Source organism: Lagenorhynchus albirostris, chromosome 13, assembly GCF_949774975.1.
Source record: "Lagenorhynchus albirostris chromosome 13, mLagAlb1.1, whole genome shotgun sequence".
In the NCBI taxonomy this organism is placed as follows: Eukaryota; Metazoa; Chordata; class Mammalia; order Artiodactyla; family Delphinidae; genus Lagenorhynchus; species Lagenorhynchus albirostris.
Window position 1 is genome coordinate 28,854,530 of NC_083107.1, and position 19,918 is coordinate 28,874,447.

Consider the following 19,918-nt stretch of genomic DNA (forward strand, 5'->3'; position numbering starts at 1 on the left):
CATGTATTCTTATTATAAAGTATGTGCCTTTGGCTATATCACAAGAAGAAATTTGTTAAAAGAAATCCTTCCAGTTACAGAGACTAATTTAAGATTCTAATATATAGCTTAAAATTTTAAGTAAAATTATTTAGAAGAAATGGAGGAAATACATGGCAAATACATGCAACTGATCTAATTCATCAAGGTCCTCCCAAATCCAACATAAAAATAAAAGTGTGCGATACAACTATTTTCACTGAGACAGAGACAGAATAAACGGTTTTTATATTAATGCTCCACAGATAAGAGATTATCCTGAATAGTAATAAGGAAAATCTTAGCTTCTGAAGACACATCCAGCACGCTGTCAACACAATAATGTTTAACAAATACATCTGCTTAATTACATTAGAAGGTACAGCTTGGAAAAAGACTCCAGAAAGTGATCCTGCCATATCAATATCTCAGTGTTGACTTTTTCCTCCTACTCTTCAAGGAAGGAGGGGATGAGACATCCCTTTTGATATGCTTCTCAAAGGGTGGCTATATACTCTTTAGTTACTGCAAGATGGTGTTCGTGTCCTGAGACATTAATAATATTTCAGAAGTTTGGCAAAAGTGCTACCACATCAGGGTCTAATCATATGAGCCAATAAACTATTCCTCCCTCCTCCAATGATGGTAAGTTTAAACTTCCAGAGGAGAAAACTTTTCTAAGAGATCAGAGAAACACCTCTTAAAGAAAAGCCATTAAGGCAAAGAGTTTGAGGAATTTATTTAAGTTAAAAAGTCAGTAACCATAGACCTTTATCAAATAATATTCTAGTCAACTGTATAAGCTATCCTTTGTATGCTGAAAGGGTTTAAAGGTTTGTATTTGAAATGATTCACATCCCTTATATTAAAAAATACCAATGGGGGCTTCCCTGGTGGCACAGTGGTTGAGGGTCCGCCTGCCGATGCAGGGGACACGGGTTCGTGCCCCGGTCCAGGAAGATCCCACATGCCGCGGAGCGGCTGGGCCCGTAAGCCATGGCCGCTGGGCCTGCGTGTCTGGAGCCTGTGCTCCACAACGGGAGAGGCCACAACAGTGAGAGGCCCGCGTACCGCAAACAAACAAACAAACAAACAAAAAAAACCAATGGCTGATTTTTGGTGTTCCAAATTCTTAGGAAAAGTAAAAAAAAAAACTTGCAGCCAAGCACAAGTATGACAAAGAAAAAGTTGTGATATTCAGTTACAGCAGTTATGTAAATATTATTTCTCAAGAAATAAGCTTTCATTTTTAAGTTACAAGACTCATTTCCAATAATGAACATTAAATTCAAACTCCTGCCTCAGTACAGAACTGCATATTAACCCTAAAGGCTTTACAAACTAGAGCTATACAAAAACACCAATTTACTGGGCTTGAGAAGGAGAACAATGGAGATTTTGATTCCTGGCTCTAGGATATAGCAAGTCCTCCCCCTTTACCGCATTTAAAGTTTGTCAGTAAATTTAAAAAGCTGTTATCTTTTATATAAAATGAATCACTATGCAGTTTCACACTTGAAACAGACAGCATGAACCTACGTAGGAAAATGGCTTAATTCCATATTTGTTCTTGTGTGCCAGTCTTTCCAAATCATAGTGCTTTCTTCATAGGATTTATTTTCCAAAACTTAGTACCTAGTTTTCTGGCTGACATGGTAAAAACCTTCAGTGTTCATCAAGTTAGCTTGGAAAGTCAGTTTGAGATGTCAAATAAATGAAATTATTAACACCAGAATATAAAAAACAGTCTTTTAAAAGAACAAAGAAAACAAAATCATATTCTGGAAACTGGACCGAAAAAGGATTCCAGGAAGGCTGGGTTCAGGATAGGGGTATCTAATTTCCCACTCCCCTGTCCTACCCCACCCCTCCATAAAACCAGGGTTTCAAAATCTTCAGAGAAGGTATATAGTAAAAGCTGGCCATGAGAACAAAGGTTAACACCATACCATACACTTTCTGAGAAACTTTAGACTGAGACATAACACTGAAGATCAGTATTTATTTCAGAGGGCCACTGAGTACTGCCCAACATTATTAATGAACTGGTGAACATTTCCTCTTGCACCCTTATTTGGAGCCTTAATCATATGATAAATAAATAATGTTCACATGGGGTTGGTTAAAACGGAAAATGTAGAATTTTATTAAATTATTAATATATCCATGTGAGATTTCTTTTAAAAAGGAAACAAATACTCTACATTAACTATAAACAAGAGGATCATGTTAACGAATTAGCATCCACAAGTGCTTAAAAAAAAAAAAGGACCAGTATTTTCTCAGGATCAGCTTACTCCAATAAAGAAATGTGACGTATTCAGCCACATCCCATGTCTTTTTTCTCTAATGTCATACAAGTCAGAAAAAAACTGCAAAGTGGGAATTAAGAAATTATTAGTGCTAGAACTTTAAAAATTAATAAGATTAGACTACTTGTAAATTCATTAAGACATATCTGATTTTAAAAGATAAGTGAAAACAATGAAAGAGAAAATGACCAAACACACACAATAACTATTCTTTTGGCCGTGAAAGAAACTGTCAAATGAAACATATAAAATGGATTTTTGGAAGAGCCTGCTTAATTACCAGCCAGAGTTACTACAGCCAAACTGCAGGTCTATCTATACTACTACATGCAGCATTGTTACTTATTCAGCCCTTTGCGGGCTTTTGTAGCAAACACTGCTTGCTGTTGGTTATTACTTCTTAGGCATGTAAATATAATTGGTATGCTGATGTGCAACTTAAAAAAGTCTGTGTGGATACATATAGCCAACCTATTGCTTAAAGTTACCGATATATTTTAATGTACTCATAATCATCTTTATCATTTAAAAGTCTCATTTTATAAAAATTAATTACTGAGAAGAAAAATCTATAAGACATCCTGTTTTTCAGGCATCTTATAATTAGGCAGTGTATCAAATAAAATAAACTTTCCATATTTAAACACTCAAACTCCTCTTTCAAACTGATAAGCTCTTACTCCACTGACTAAGAAATAAGGGTAAACCACTTAGTATGAAAGAGAGAAAGAATTCTCTATCAGTGATTCCCAATGAAGAACAGTAAAAGGGAGGTTATTCATTGGTGGGACAAGGGTGGTGATAAGTGTGGTATTCATCAGGATAAGGAAGTCACTACGAACAGGATATACTATATGTGGTCAAAAAAAGTTGTGAGTTACCAGTTTGTATAGACTCTGAAGAACAAGCTTTCAACCTCTGAAAATATAAAGCAGTGTACATAGTATTTTGTTTTATACCAAAATACACACTAAATATTATCTTTCTGGTTTTAAAAACTCAATGAAAATTTGAAAGGATTATACAAACTTAAAATTTACACTGTGCCTATTTTGGAACAGAAAAATCTAACAAGAATATAATACTGATAACAGAGTTGAGCTGTTCAAGAGTCTTAGCAAAACATATCATAAAGAAGGCAAATTTATATATTTAATTCAAACTGTGTGTACACATTCACTTCTCCTAAAAAAAAAAATCAGTAAATATCTGAAAGAGACCAAAAATAATAACAAAAAAAGCCCCTAGGTCAAACAGAGCCCTCCAAAAACCCCAAAACAAAAAACACCCTCATAACACTCATAAAAGATACAAACTTTTTGTTACTAGTGAACAACTACCATAAAATACAGAAATAATATTCAGTAATTAACTACGTACTATAAAAACTGTTAGCAAACTTAAAGCAACATACCTTTTTTTCCCTAGTTCTGGGTCTTTCTCAGCTTCAGCCTGTAATATAATTCCACATTTTATTAGAGGTTATTCTACTGGATTTAAAATATTTAACTCATCAATGCAGTGTTTTCAGTTCTTAAAATCTAAGCTAAAAAAAAACCCATACCTTAAAAATATATCAAAACAGATAGTTTTCAGTGTCCACATAACCATCAGCTTCTAGAATTTTTTTCCCATTTTTAGATAAAGATCTCTAAATAAGATTACACAGAATAAATGACACACAGAAATTAATGAGAAAAATAAGTTTCCATAATGTTTATAACAAATAAGAAAATTTTAACTTTAAAAGCCTGGAAATACCACCTTTTGCTAAGAATAAAAACAATCAACCTGAAATATCAACATATTTTTTGTGCAATTATTATTTTAAAAGACTTCTATTTATGAGAGACTAGTTGACTTAGAAAGCTTTCTACTCAAAACACATAGAAGTGCTAGACAAAATTTAACAATAATCCTTTTAAACATGAACCTGAACCACCAAGAAAGCAATGTCCTGGGGCCCAAAATGAAAGGAGGAATTAAAATTCAGTGCTTATGTACCAAGCACTGATCCAGGTACTTAGGATACATCACTGAACAAACAGCAAAAATATCTGCCCTTTAGAACTTACATATACTAGCTGAAGGCTTTTTCTGTGGGGAATCGTGTGCTGAGTTGAGAATTATCTTTCTCTAGATTTTCTCAGATTAAAAGCCGAGAATTATATTGTATAGAAACTGAATAATATTTCTAGAGAGGTTCCCGGTGGGGTGCTGGAGTCCCAGAGTAAAGACCTTCTTTACTAGGGTATCTGGTAAGGTATCCAGTCTACATTGTAATGGTATATAAAGAAAATTAAAGATGGCAGTTGATAAGTCCCATCCACAGTGCTTACAAGCGGTCTTCTCATTCACGGGAGAAACTTGTTAGAGGAAACTGAAACCGAAACCAACCTATATGATAGTAGAGAAAATCTATACCAGATACCTGTATTAGCTAACTTGCTTCTTTATTCATAAATTAATAGAAGAGAAAAACAAATGCACAAGAGAGAACAAATTAAGGATACAAAACTGACTCAAGATATTTCAGAGAACTGCTTTAAAAACAACTCTAAAGAATACTCTCTAAAAAATTTTTCTAAAAAAAAATTCAATAGGATATAGCATCCATAATATCAGTACAGGTGCTACTTCCAGAAAGACAGAACATTAAAATTTGAAGAGAAGAAATATTCAAAGATATAAGAGGAAAATTTTCCTCAGGTGAAGAAACACACTAATTTTTAGATTTCATAAATTCAATGAATGATCTAAGCAGGATATAGGAAGTAAGTCCCAAACCAAGTTAAAACCTTGCTCACTGCACTAGCCATACTGATCCTCCTTGGAATTCCCGAACCACCAAATATGTCCTTAAGGCCTTAGCTCTTGTTCTCTCTAAAAACCTCTTCTCTTTGATACGTTAGTAGAGTTCGCTCTCTTACTTCTTTCTTTCAGGTCTCTCAAATAACTCTTTCTCAGAGGGGCCTGACCACTCTAAAATACACATATCCCCCTGTACACCCCGCCATCCAGCACACTCTATCATTTTTTCTTGATTTTTCTCCACAGCACTTCATAGCACTTTTTACCACCTCACACTACGTATATATACGTGTGTGTGTGCATGTGTGTGTGTGTGTGTATATGTATATATATATATATATATATATATATATATATAAAAAATAAGCTCCTTGAAGACTGGGCCATTGACTCCTCTGTTTACCAATGTATTCCAAAGTCTAAAACAGTGCTGGCATAGAGAAGGAATTAGATAACAATTTGCTAAATGAATTAGGAATAAATGCTAAAAGGTTTCAAAGAGAAAAAAAAAATTACATAGAGGTAGGATTGGAATCAGCCTTCTCCTTAACAACACTGGTTAAGAAAAACAAAACAATAAAAGCAAGAACAATCTGAGCACAGAATTCTCCACCTGGACACACCATCAATGAAACATGTAAGAGAAAAATAAAGTCATTTCTAAATATGCAGGGATTTAGAAAGTTTACTGGCCATACATACTTTCTGGGAAAATTATTTGACAATATATTCTGGCAAACAGAAAGTAATCCAAGAGAGTAGGAGATACAGAGTCCAAGAAATAACAGAAGTAACTCAGAAGAGCAATAAAAAGAAAATCAAAGGTATATAGATGCTTTACAAAGCAAATGGCCATAAATTTAGAACAGGGTGTCAGAAGGATAGCTCTAAGAAGAGAGCATATTCTATTCAACAAATAGTAATTAAGTTATGTGACCCGAGTAACATGAAGACAGTCTTCTTTTTTCCTTTCGACAACAAAAAACAACTCCTTAACTGTACAGGAAAGCCATAACCCAAATACTGAACAAAAACACAGCATCATTTTGAGAAAAGACTGCGAGTATAGGAGAGTCCCTTCCAAGTGTGCAAATTACACGTAATTCTTTCTTTATAGAACCACTCTCATTACTAAATTCTGCAGTAAATATCTTCATAATCAAGATATCAAAAATGCAGGTACTGGGTTTCAGTACTTAGAATTATGCCTTCATACTCTGTATGCAAGGTAACTATAGTTATAGAATTAAAGGTTGTAACGTATTACATGTGGAAGTAACATTACAGGTAACAAATATGGGGGGAGGATATTGAACAGAGGGTAACATAGGATACTAATTAACTCATTATAAACATGGTAAATTAAAAACTGTTATTAAAAAAAATCTGGGGGCAGGATTTATTTCCACCTCATAGTCTAGCTTAGGCTTTCATTACCTCTCATATAGACTATTACAACACCTTGAAATTAGTCCACCTGCCTCTACTATCCAATTTATGATTTGTTAAATGGATATAATGGACATTATGTGACATGCTCAAGATTACAAGGCTAGCTTATCAGTGGTTGAGCTAATAAGTCTTTTACAATAAGTTAAATGTGCTCTTCAAGAATGAGGTTGAGTTAGGATGTGGGAAATAAAGCATTAATTTAGGCAGAAGTTTCATATAATTTCCACTTGTTTCATTTTCTTTAAGTCTAAGAATTTGGGACCACAATTCTGGAAGAAAAATTTCTGTGTAGTCTGTGTTTCCTGTAATTCTGAACATAGTTGAAAGTAATAACTTGAAACATACCACAACACAAAGTTTTAAAAATACAATGTTCTGTTAAGAAAAAAGAAAAGTTAAAAACTTCAAAAAATTTTCTTCTGAAATCAGGTTAAACAAGGCACACAAATTTGTGCTTAAGGACTTCCCTGGTGGCCCAGTGGTTAAGAATCCGCCTGCCAATGCAGGGGACACGGGTTCGAGCCCTGGTCTGGGAAGATCCCACATGCCACAGAGCAACTAAGCCTGTGCGCCACAACTACTGAGCCTGCGCTCTACAGCCTGCGAGCCACAACTACGGAGCCCGTGTGCCACAACTACTGAAGCCTGTGTGCCTAGAGCCTGTGCTCTGCAACAAGAGAAGCCACCACAATAAGAAGCCCGCATACCATAACGAAGAGTAGCCCCCGCTCGCTGCAACTAGAGAAAGCCTGCACGCAGCAACGAAGACCCAATGTAGCCAAAAACAAATAAATAAATTTATTTTAAAAAATAAATTTGTGCTTAAATCAGTATCATGATGCATTCATTTACTTATAGGTGATCTATTTAATTTGGATTTAGATGGTGGAATTTTCTCTTTCTTGAGCTAGCACAAGAGTTTGGCAGATTAACAAAAACCTGCAGACACCAAATATAAGGCCCTATTTACCTCTTGCTATTGAGATACAATGAAACTATTAGAAAGAGAAAACATCTGAGTTTCAATTTAATTCTTTCAAAGGTAAACTATTCATAGTTTTCAAAGATTATTACTGTGCAAGCCAAGAACCTGTAAAATCTTCTTTCTTATAAAAGAAGAGAGTATAATAATTTAAACAAGTAAAAGAAAAAAACCAAACTTTTAACAGGAGGAAGTCAAAATGGACTCAATCTAGAGCTGCATTCTGGAGATAACCATGCTATGTATATGGCATCACTCTGCACATATGTCCATAGCAAGCATCAGAATGAATATGCTACATTTTCTAAAATTACCTCAATTTATTCTCATTTATACAAATTTATACTGTTCCATAAACCATGAAAATTGGAATAATGATTGCAAAATAAATTTTTAAAAGAAACAGTATCTAAACTCAGAATGAGTTTGACTACTGTCCAAGAATAATTCTCGAAATCAGCTTCAGAGTGTATCTTCTAGCTTTGGGAGAATGATCTTTATGCTTTCCTCATATTCTAAAAGCACAGAAGTTGATACAAAATAATCTTACCTCTGATGAGTCTAGCTTTGGAGATAATGTGCAGATCAATACATGGTTACCTATGTTCTGTGGATTTTGCTTCAGAAAGCTGTACATTGACTGAGCAGATTCAGGACTATCTAACTGAAGAATTGCCTTTGGAAAAGACAGAAAAGTATTAATTACTAGTTCCTAAAAGAATTAAAAGTAGAATTACCATAAGATCCAGCAATTTCATTTTTTAGTATATACTAAAAGAATTGAAAGCCAGAACTGGAACAAGTATTTGTATACCCATATTCATACCAGTATTATTCACAGTCAAAAGGTAGAAGCAACCCAAGTGTCGATCAACAGACGAGTAGATAAACACATGTGGTACATGCATACAATGGAATATTATTCAGCCTCAAGAAGGAAAATTCTGACATATGCTACAACACATGCTGGAAGACATGCTAAGTGAAATAAGCCAGACACAAAAGGACAAAAATTGTATGATTCCACTTATATGAGGTATCTTTAGATACCACTTATATGAGGTATCTAAAGTAGTTAAATACAGAGACAGAAATTTAAGTTGTAGAATGGTGGTTGCCAGGGGCTAGGAAAAGGGGGGATGGAGAGCTGTTGTTTAATGGACAGGGAGTTTTAGTTTGTGAAAATGAAAAAGTTCTGGAGATGGATAGTGGTGATGGCTGCACAACAACATGAATATATTTAAATGCCACTGAACTGACACTTAAACATAGTTAAAGAAATTTCTTCAAGATGTCAAAGAAATTAGTATCTACTACTTGGTCGATTAGGTATTTTTTATGAAGCAAATACTGTCAACTTTGCTATAAAACCCTTTCTACCTTTCTAGGTAATACATGGTTGACCAAAATCTAATTTTCATGGACACGACTGAATTAAATAGAGAAGATAGAGGGCACAGAAAACGTAAAGGGATTTTAGAAATACCTGGCTGACATCCTTTCATTTTATAAATAAGAACTAAAAGTGTAAACTAACTTAGCTAAGGTCACAAAGGTAGTTAAGGCTAGATGAACACAAGTCTGCACTTCCCCAAAAGATAATGCTCTTTGCACGTATTACCCTTCTCCCTTGTGCAAGTTTTTATTTCCCCTTCAAAGTAAGAGTTCTTCTTCCTGCCAAAGCCCAGGAGAAAATATGATGGTATATCATAATTCTGCTAAGAGGCTGAATAATGTTTATAGGTGCTTCAGTTCAGAAGCTGAATTAAAAGTTACAGACCATAAGAATATAGGGTTCAATTATATATTCTTTACAGAACATACAGCGAAAATAGAAGGGACCTTGTTACCTTGTTTTTATTACTCATGTATACGTGGTGATCCACTTTTCCAAACTGAAGTCCAACACAAAGTACACACTGAAGTCCATCTTCTGGTAAGTTATCAAGATGTACAAATCGATCGTAAATTTTATCTACATTTGCCTGTAGTTTTTGTTTTTTTTAAAGAGACAGCACAGAAAAAGAGAAAAACAGCTAAAGTATCAAAGTGTAAAACACAGATTAACAATTTATTTTTCAGAGGTCAGGTAATGTCCTCTCCCAAGAGTAAGAAAATGACCATATAGGTAAAGATAGTGAGGTCTTAGTACTAGATGTGAATAATCAGTGAAACAATATACTAAAAAAGGAAGTATAATCTTTCTTCTATCAACATAATATGTACCCAAAACACTTAATATACCGAATATTTACCCAAGTCAGTTAACATGGCTCCAGAATCTAAAAAATATTGCACATTAGGACTCCTTTACCCTCTATTTCTTATTTTTACCAAGAGAAGACTCATCTGACATCTCCATCACCTCAATATTTTAAAACTAGTGCTAAGATTTTCTTCAATTCCTGACAGGTGAACAATAAAACAACCAATGTTTCTATCAGTTAAACAAGTGTACAAAAGCATTTAAATGCAAAACTCACCTCTGGGTCATTTTCTCTAATCAAGGTTGTAAATATAGCTTCCTAGAAAGGCAAACAGAGGAAGATTGAAGGTGTAAGCTATTTCTTATTTGTATATTTAATTCGTCAAGATTTACTGATATAATAATCTATATGAATAAGCATTAAGAACTATTTCATAAAATGAGAAGTAAGCAAAATTTCTGTTCCTTCCAATAATCTTTCCCTCTTCCTAAAACAAGTTATCTAAGTCCCACCCTACCCACAGACTTTAATTCTTCCTAATCCCCTAAGTACATTAAAGACTAATAAGGTGGTACCATTTAGGGGAAGACACTCAAATTCATATACAAGGAATAAGAGATTTAATTTAACAGACAGTAAGAGAATTCAAATTACACAACAAAAAGTCAGCTAAGCATAACAGGGGATGAGGAAGAACAGAGATGTAGGCTAGTAAAAAAAACATCACAGGGTATTAAGTGTATAGTGATTTGGTGCTGCTGAATTATATAAAGAGGCCAAGACTGGCACAACACAGGGATGTCAAAGCTGGGAGAAGCTAGCTGATAAAAGGCTTAAATGTCTGGAAAAGGAACTTTATCTTATGAGACTATGGTTCTTAAATTTTTTTTTCTCTTCGACACTACTGTATATAAGACCACCCCAGCAATTACATCACATTAGAATGATTCTCAGTGGAAGGCTTTTTCAAAATACATGCATTTTCAATGTTCATTACAGCACTATTTACAATAGCCAGGACATGGAAGCAACCTAAATTGTCCATCGACAGAGGAATGGATAAAGAAGATGTGGTACATGTATAAAATGAAATATTACTCAGCCATAAAAAGGAACGAAATAGTGACATTTGCAGAGATGAGGATGACCTAGAGATTGTTATACAGAGTGAAGTAAGTCAAAAAGAGAAAAACAAATATCGTATAATATCACTTATATGTGGAATCTAGAGAAATTGTACAGATGAACTTATTTGCAAAGCAGAAACAGAGTCACAGATGTAGAGAACAAACATAGTTACCAAGCAGAGGTCGTGGGGTGGGACGAACTGGGAGACTGGGATTGACATATATACACTACTATGTATAAAACAGATAACTAATGAGAACCTACTGTATATCACAGTGAACTCTACTCAATGCTTTGTGGTGACCTAAGTGGGAAGGAAATCTAAAAAAGAGTGGATATATGTATATGTATAACTAATTCACTTTGCAGTACAGCAGAAACTAACACAATATTGTTAAGCAACTATACTCCAATAAGTATTAATTTTAAAAAATACATGCATTTCCACCTTCCTCTAGAGATTCTAGCATCTCTGTTTCATGCCTCTTAGCAGTAAATGTTTGTAGGCCACACAGAAACAATGAAGGGTTTCTAAATCAGTTTAATTTGAAGAGGTTTGAATTGTATGCCAGTCTCATGACTTTGAGAAAAAGGTTTTGAGGGAGATAAAACTGAAGGTAGAGGATATAAAGAATAACTATTTTAGCTGGCATTTTAAAGAGGTGAGGCAATGGTGAATGGGATGAAGAGGGAACAAATTCCAGAAATATTCAGGAGTTAAAACAGACCAGACCTAGTGACCAGCTGGTTATGAGAAATGAGAGGAAAAAATTATAAAGGTAACCTCTGGAATTCCAATTTGGATGACAGATAATGGCAGTGAGATAAGAATAGGGTTCTTTACAGACTACCGTTTTCAACTTTTTTTTTCCATTCCAACATACATGAGGGATTGGATTCCCTCAATATGGAGGTAACTCTCAAACAATGAGATGGGCAACTATGGAGAAATATAGGAAGATGCTTTCTCAGTGTTTGAGAGAAAATATGTGACCCAAAGAAGAAAACTAGAAAACATAATGGACTATAATAAATCTGTTTTAAAAATTTAATAATATTCTAGTGAATAAGATGGTAAGTCCATTATTTACCTCGTCTTTTAAATTCATGTTGTCAGGAGCCATACTTATTGAGAGTTGATTCCCATCCAGTGATATTGGGAAGCAGGTATAAAATTTTACCATAGAATCTGCAGATTTTCTGTTTATTTCTATAAATGCCTTTTAAAATACAAATTATAAGAATGAAAAAATAAATCTTAAGTTACTTTTTCTTAAAAAAATTTAATACTTAAAGAGTCAAATGAATTGAATAACTTAGTAAATGTTTTTAAGATAAAAAAAGCATTCCTTAGAACATTACGACCATAACCAAGAAATAATGAATGACTGAACTCATAAGGCAATACTAAAGAGAAATAAGAAGGGACATTGTAGTAAATGACACTAGGGAAATTTTATTTATCTTATTCATCACTATACCCTTTGTACCTAGAGCAGTATCTAGCATGTAGCAAACATTTAATGAACATTTACTGAGTAAATAAATTTAATGATTGACAAAATATGAGAAATATGAGGAATGAAAGAATCAAAGAAACATGTAATTGTTACCAAGTTATTTTTTATTTTGTTGTTTTCATAAGTGTCAAATTGTAACTCCATACGTTTTGGTTTTAATTTTCATACCTGGGTAAGTAAAGAGATTGAACATTCTTCCATATGTCTGATAGTTAATGAGGTGGAAATAGTCCATATTTTTATTTATAGTTGTAATTTTTAAAAATAAATTCTCTTTATGTCATTTGCCAATTTATTTATTAAACTTTTAATATTTTATAGCATGTTTATACGAACCGTGTTTCTCATTTTACATAAATATTTTAAATTTTTAATTTCCATTTTGCTTTATGTTAATTTTAGTTTCACAAATGTTTAAAATGTTTATATGACTGAATCTGATATTTTTCCATATAACATCTAGAAAAATATTAAATCTCCAAATAATTAAATTAAATCTCCAAATAATTCTACTCAACTCTAATCAAAACTGGGCACAAATAATCTAGATTTTCTGTATTTGGACTCTATATTTATCTACATACACATCCACTTTGGTATATGATGCAAAGTATGAATTTGAATTATTCACTCCCAGGTTCCCACAATTTCCCCCTATTTTAATGTATCATCACATAAAATTCTTACATTAAAAAATGTATTCTTATTCTTGTCCATCTCTAAACATTACAAATAATGTGCTTTTTAGAAAACAGCTTTATTGAAATACAGTTTACATATCATAAAATTCACCTGTTTAAGTGTACAATTTAATGGGTTTTAATACATTTATAGAGTTGTGCAACCATTCAAATAATCTACTTTTAACATAAGGTAAAACTGCATATGACTACTTACACTTACTCTCCCCTCCTACTTTGTTTTCTTAAGCACACTTGCTTGACTCTCAAAAATCTCTAGTGATCATTAACTCCACTCCTTCCTATAGTAAGAACACTACTCCTCACCACTCTAACGGTGTTGTTTCCATTATTTAAACTTCCCTGAAATTCACCTCCTATAAAATACCTTCCAAAAGTTGTTCATTATTAACAATATTTTGTTTTGTTTTTAAATTACAAAAGCAATATATACTCATTATAGAAAACTGAAGACATACAGATAAATCTAGGTTGTTCTAAATACTGATGACTTCACTAGTCTGAGTCTGAAAATGGTTATTTCCCATTTGAGTATAACGGGTAAAAAAAACAAACAGAAATATTAGTAAAGAGTGCTCAACAAAATTTTATAAGTTGTTTAAAAAACTTTGTATTAACATATTACAGACGTAAAGTATTTTCTGTTAAACTAAACGTTTGAGCAAAACTTCAATGGGGAAATCCATCCTTCCCAACGTAAAACTACATCTGATTAGAATAATGTATTTTTAAAATAAAGGATTATCTGTGTTTTATATTTTAAAAATGCCTTAACTTGAGACAGCTTATTCTGAGGTGCTGCTCTTAAACCCTTTCGTCCTAGTTTTGTAAAGTTAATGTTTTTCAAAATGTGCTTGCGGACAACATGAATTCACAACTATTTTCAACTCTTACCTTTTTATGAGATGATAAAATCAAAATATCCTTTAAACCACCAAATGGTTTTACTAGGTTGTAAACTTCTTCAATAGAATATCCTTTATTAGGCAAATCAGAAATAAGTACCACACACATTTCTTCTGTTTCCTTCAAAACCAATTTAAGAATTGACATTAAAACTTAACTGCTGTTATATTTACTTAAATTTACACTGCAGATCATATGTTATGTTAGTATTTAAATTATATTTAATACTAAATCTGATTAATTCAGAAGGCTGGTCTAAACCACAAATTAAAAACAAAACAAAATGCACTTTTCCACTCTTCAAGTACACAGAATAATTCAGTCATACCATCTGTCATCTAGTCAAGGTCTTCAGTTCTCTTCTGCAACCACTGCTTAAAAATAAATTTAAAAACACAGGTTTGCCTGTCTCTGACTACAGCTCCTTCCTTTCATGTACTGTTGCCATTCCTGTGCCTTGTGATGCTAAGATCCCCATGCTCCAAATTGGTCCATATTCTTTTATCTTACTGAGTAAAATAATCCCTTGTTGGCAATATAAAAAAGCTTACCTAGTCTCTTAGGATCCTTACCCCATAACCCAATCCCCACTACAAAGTAAATACTTTCACTTCTGCCTTCTCTTCTCTCAGATCTATTTTATTCTTCAAGATCACTCTCATAAATGCCAACTTTTCCTTTAGTGGATGTTGGCGAAATCCCCAAAGGCATAAATGTGGCAACTTGCGACTTTTCTTTTGGTGGGGGAAGGTGGGAAATTATAATTTTCATAAGCTAGTTGAGAATGATTTTTAACTAGCAAGTAAATTGTGTTCAAAAATGATTCCTGGGCTTCACTGGTGGCACAATGGTTAAGAATCGGCCTGCCAATGCAGGGTACACGGGTTCGAGCCCTGGTCCAGGAAGATCCCACGTGCCGCAGAGCAACTAAGCCCGTGTGCCACAACTACTAAGCCTGTGCGCCACAACTACTGAGGTTGTGTGCCACAACTACTGAAGCCTGTGTGCCTAGAGCCCGTAGCTCTGCAACAAGAGAAGCCACCGCAATGAGAAGCCTGTGCATTGCAACAAAGAGTAGCCCCCGCTCGCCACAGCTAGAGAAAGCCCGCATGCAACAACGAAGACCCAACGTAGCCAAAAATAAAATAATAAATAAGATGAATAAGTTTATATATGTATAAAAAAAAGATTCTTTCTAAAGTGCAGTAAGTAAATCTAAGATACTCTACTGGTGTTTTACAATATTCTTCTTAAAACAAAACAGTAAGTTAACACATACTACTTACTTAGTTACTACTTGAAGAATGGAGCAACCAGTCTAAAATAAACTTACCCTGAGCACCTGAAGGATCTCAAGATCTTAACCAGTAAAGTCTAAATTAATGAAATCTTAATATATTCATAATAACAGATATAAGCACATGAAAACAATAAAGTGAACTTTATGCCCTTCAAATAGAACTGCAAACTCCACTTGCTCCTCTAAAAACACAAAAAATAAATGGTATTCTAAATACTAACATATCTCCAATTCGCTTCTAAGGAAAAAGAAATTTCACAAAATTCCATTGGTTCTAATTTGACAACCTGTTATCTATTCAAAAACCCAACTGGCCTAACATTTTCTTCTCAGTGAAAAGTAATCCTCAATAACATGTACATTTTTTGATAATCTGCACCTAAATTTTTGTCACTCAAGATTTTTTTTAACTCAATCCATATTTTAGAAGTCTCCAATGACCAGGATTTTTCACCATACCAAATCTGTGTATTTTTTACCTAGGTTTATAGTAAGAAAAATACATTGTGTCAAAATTTCTTAAGCTTTATAAAAATAAGTAAAATATAAAAGCTGACCTTGTTAACTGGTTCATTTTCTGTGGCCTCCAAAGCAGCTTCTTAAGATACAAAATAAAATAAGAATTCATGCAGATATACTTTATTTATCAAGATCCCACTTTATTCCACAATGGATTAAATAGTAGCTACTTGAAAATGTATACAGTGGGCAAAAGACTAGAGAATTTAAGTAGGACATAGCTACATAAGTAACACTGGCTTTTCAATAATACATTCAGCTTTATTCTTTCTGAGAGCACAATTTCAGACTAATCAAGAGACAAGGTGAAGATGTGAATCATAATACTCCTAATTTCACTTAGGTATGACTCTGGTATTGAAATATATATGTGTATATATATATATACACACACACATATATATATATATGACACAAAATTATTTTCCTAAAATTTAATTTTCTATCTTTAAACATAAAAGAACAAAATAAAATTTCTATTAACCTACCTGAAATAGTTTCTTTAGCACCATTTTCAGTGGCTTTGACTTCCACACTCGTCTTTATTTCAGAGTTTTCTGCATGAAATAGTCTGCTTTAATAGTCTAGAAAAATACACTAATATAATTAAACTAATGAATCTAAAGAGGAACTTAAGCTAGTTTATTTTGTTACTTCAAGTCTCCTTGGGCTGACCTGATTTAAGACAAAGCTAATACAAGTTCTCCTTTGAAACACCAAATAATCCTTTTGAAGATTTTTAAGCAAAAAATTTTATTTCAAAATATACCTAGAGTGTATACCAATAGGATTTAATGAAAAGAAAGCACTGCATGACAGCATTTCAAGCTTACCTGGTACAATCACAGGTTTACTGGCGTCTTTGTATTTGACAATTCCAGCCTTTTTGACTTCTAGAGACTTCTTTCCACTAGATTTTGCTTTTAAAAGTAGAGTTGAACCATTATTCTAAGGGTCTATTCAGTCATTTAGCATGTTTCATACTAATATATTAGTAAATAAGTAGTTCAACTTCATTATAAAAGCAGCTCTTTTCCACATATTTATTTCCATTTATTTTCAGTATCTGTTTACCCATAAGATTAAAAGCAAATTTAAACTGAGATACAACTTTTGTTGAGGGCTATTAATGATTCACAAATTATGAAATCCTCATGTGGCAAAAGTACACCATAATCACACACATAAAAATCATTATTTTATAACTTCCACAAAGATTCTTTAAAATTACATTAGTCAATTGGAAAAATATATTAATAAACGGATCATGTTATTTTCAACATGTTACAATTTAGTGTTCCATTTCTTTATTGAGGATACATCCTTGTAACATGGAAAGAAAATCTTTAAAGTAACAAGTATCAGAGGAATTTTACAAGCTGGGGAAGATAATATGAAGTGACAGCTCTAAAAAAATGAGTAAAAAAAAGATTAAACGGGGGGAAAGTGGCAGAGCAACCTATGATTATATGGCTGTCAGAAATGTTTCGTAAACGAAAATGTAACCGCAATGGCAGATACTGTCAAAGACCAAAGCATCAAAAAACACAAGTCATATGTGTGTCAGGTTCTAAATATCAAAGAAAATATCTTTGATATTTAGATATTTACTAAACTTTTCAAGATGTTATTACATACTACAAATTAAAACTTGCTTTTGCTATCATATTTATTACATTCTTTAACGCAGAATTAAGAATAAACTTAATATAACCTCTCTTTTCCAACAGTCTTACCTGTTTTGATTGAAGCTTTATTACCTTTAGCAGCTACTGTTACCACAGATTTTACAGAACCCGCTGATTTCCCTAAATCACAAAAGCTTAGTCAAAACTGATTTATTTAACTAGTATCAACAATTCCCAAAGAACCTCACAAAGAATATAAGAGCAACAAACTATATTTTATTCAAAACAAAATGCTATCATCTTTAGGGACACAGGTCATTTGCTGAATTAGAAATGATAATTTCTTTAGGAAGAAAAATATCATTGAAATAAGAATTCACCTCTCCTTTGGGGTACTTAAAAACAGCGTTCAGGCAAGTTACACAGATCTCTAAATGTGTGTATCAACTTAGTAATTAGAAGCAAAATTACTAACCTCAAGGATATAAACACAATCCCATGATGCCTTTAATGGCTCCAAAAGCAGTTATATTGAGGACCTCCCAGCTCATGCTTCCTTGGCTCCCAGTTGATTAAAAAGCACTTAAGAATACCTACATCATTGTCAGGCCACATAAAGACTATTTTGACTCATTCCTAATGGGCCCTATCTGAACAGGATTATTTAAACTGTCTGAGCCTTCTTTCTACATATGTATATTACTGTTGCTTATATTCCAAAATGATGCTGTTTATAAAGACTGTGATCATCTAAGTGTCACTAAAAAGATTACCAGAGTCAAAAACCTCTGCATTCAGAGAGCAACAGGAGGTTTAGCTCTGAAAATTAGGATGCCCAATGAGCAAGGTAGTATAAGGAAAAAGCCCAGGATCACAAGTCAGTGAATTCAAGTTGAATTCCAAGTCAAGGTGTGAAGGCTGGGGGAATTTACTGATTTCTGTGCACGTTTCCCCATTTATAAACCAGGGTGGTAACTGCCTTAACTACCTAACAGGACCTTCTGTGAGAATATGACCATGCTTTTGAGGTTATTAAACAAAAAGAATTACCGACATCTGCAAAATTTAATCAGAATAGTTTACAAATCCACACTTTATATCCAAAGACAGACCTTAATTACTGCTCATAAAGAGAAATACCAATCTTTATAGATTGTCACTCAACCAGTCATTTCTTAGCAATTCCCAAGTTTTGTCACACTGCAGTAACCTTAGCCCCATGAGCTCTTAAGGTGTTTCTTTCACTATCCTGTGTTACTACCACAAGTCGATTCACTTTACTACTTCTAGTTGGGTACCAGAACTTAAGGAAAAAATATCTAGAATTAATTTCCAACACTCAAGGGGGAAGCTACTGGTTTTAGCACCCACTCCCCCAGATTTCCACCAATGACTCCTATAAACTTACTATTAAAGTAATATCAAACTGTTTGCTAAATAAGTGCATCTTCAAAACATGTTTTCTAGCCACACCTGACTCCCTCAGATTACTGCTTCTAAGAAACTACTATATGATAATTATGGATCTGCCACCAACAGTGGTTCAAGACCGCCTCCTTTCCTTCCTACCATTATAAAGACAATGTAATACATTGATCTCTATCCTCTTAAAAAGATGACTCTGAATTAACCGGCATTTCGCAGAAATGGGAGGAAAAACAGAAATGGGGATAATGCTAGAGGAAGGAGAAAAAAATTAATAATTACTTTAAAATCCACTATAGCCCATAAAAATGCAAAGAGAACATAATTTGCTGTAAGTTTGTTTATAAAAGAAAGTAAACAGAGAAGACCTCAATAAAAGAGAAAGACGGAAATATCGCCAATATTCATCATGAGAAACAGTTTGCCAGTTAAATTATTTTATTTTGATAATCACTGCAAGGAAAGAGCATTATCTACTAAACTTGCTTTCTCAAAACTTCTAGATGACTATAAATTTCACAGATTGGTATATACTCAGCACACACTGTGTCACATGAGATCCAAAACTACTGATAAAGACTGCTTAAATAATTTAAAGTTAACATGTTTAGGATCCTAATATAGAAAACATACCTGAAGATTTATTTACTTTGGCTGCAGATGTCTTGGTTTGTCCAGGTTTGGCTAAAATAACAAGAAAAATATATCAGTATCACATTACAAAAAACATCACTTAGATTTAGGAAAGAGCTAACTTAGCATAATTTTGGTAAAAACACTGCAAGAAACATCCTTACACTCATCTTTGTATGCCCATGGAACTATAACTATAGGCAAATTCTTAGCCATGGACTTGCTGAGACAAAGGGATAGATTTAAATTTTAACAAACATGAAACTGTCCTCCAGAAAGGTTGTACCAATTAATATTCATCAATAGTATACAAGAGTGGGGCTTCCCATTTCCACACAAACACAGTATGTAAAAGAAGTTATTAATCACTCCAATC

General features: G+C 33.4%; 1 protein-coding gene across 4 annotated transcripts in view; it reads right to left on the reverse strand.

Annotated features, from left to right (window-relative positions):
- The window catches only part of ZNF638 (zinc finger protein 638), a 72,537-nt gene that overhangs the window by 11,443 nt on the left and 41,176 nt on the right, over positions 1–19,918 (reverse strand). For all 4 annotated transcript variants that reach the window (XM_060168478.1, XM_060168476.1, XM_060168477.1 and 1 more), the window contains 11 exons: positions 19,543–19,593; positions 17,593–17,664; positions 16,690–16,776; positions 16,345–16,413; positions 15,895–15,935; positions 14,026–14,157; positions 12,002–12,130; positions 10,059–10,100; positions 9,426–9,560; positions 8,126–8,251; positions 3,745–3,782 (listed from right to left, as the gene is read on the reverse strand). In XM_060168478.1, coding sequence (XP_060024461.1) covers positions 3,745–3,782; positions 8,126–8,251; positions 9,426–9,560; positions 10,059–10,100; positions 12,002–12,130; positions 14,026–14,157; positions 15,895–15,935; positions 16,345–16,413; positions 16,690–16,776; positions 17,593–17,664; positions 19,543–19,593 — 922 coding nt within the window. The remainder of the gene's footprint in view (positions 1–3,744; positions 3,783–8,125; positions 8,252–9,425; positions 9,561–10,058; positions 10,101–12,001; positions 12,131–14,025; positions 14,158–15,894; positions 15,936–16,344; positions 16,414–16,689; positions 16,777–17,592; positions 17,665–19,542; positions 19,594–19,918) is intronic.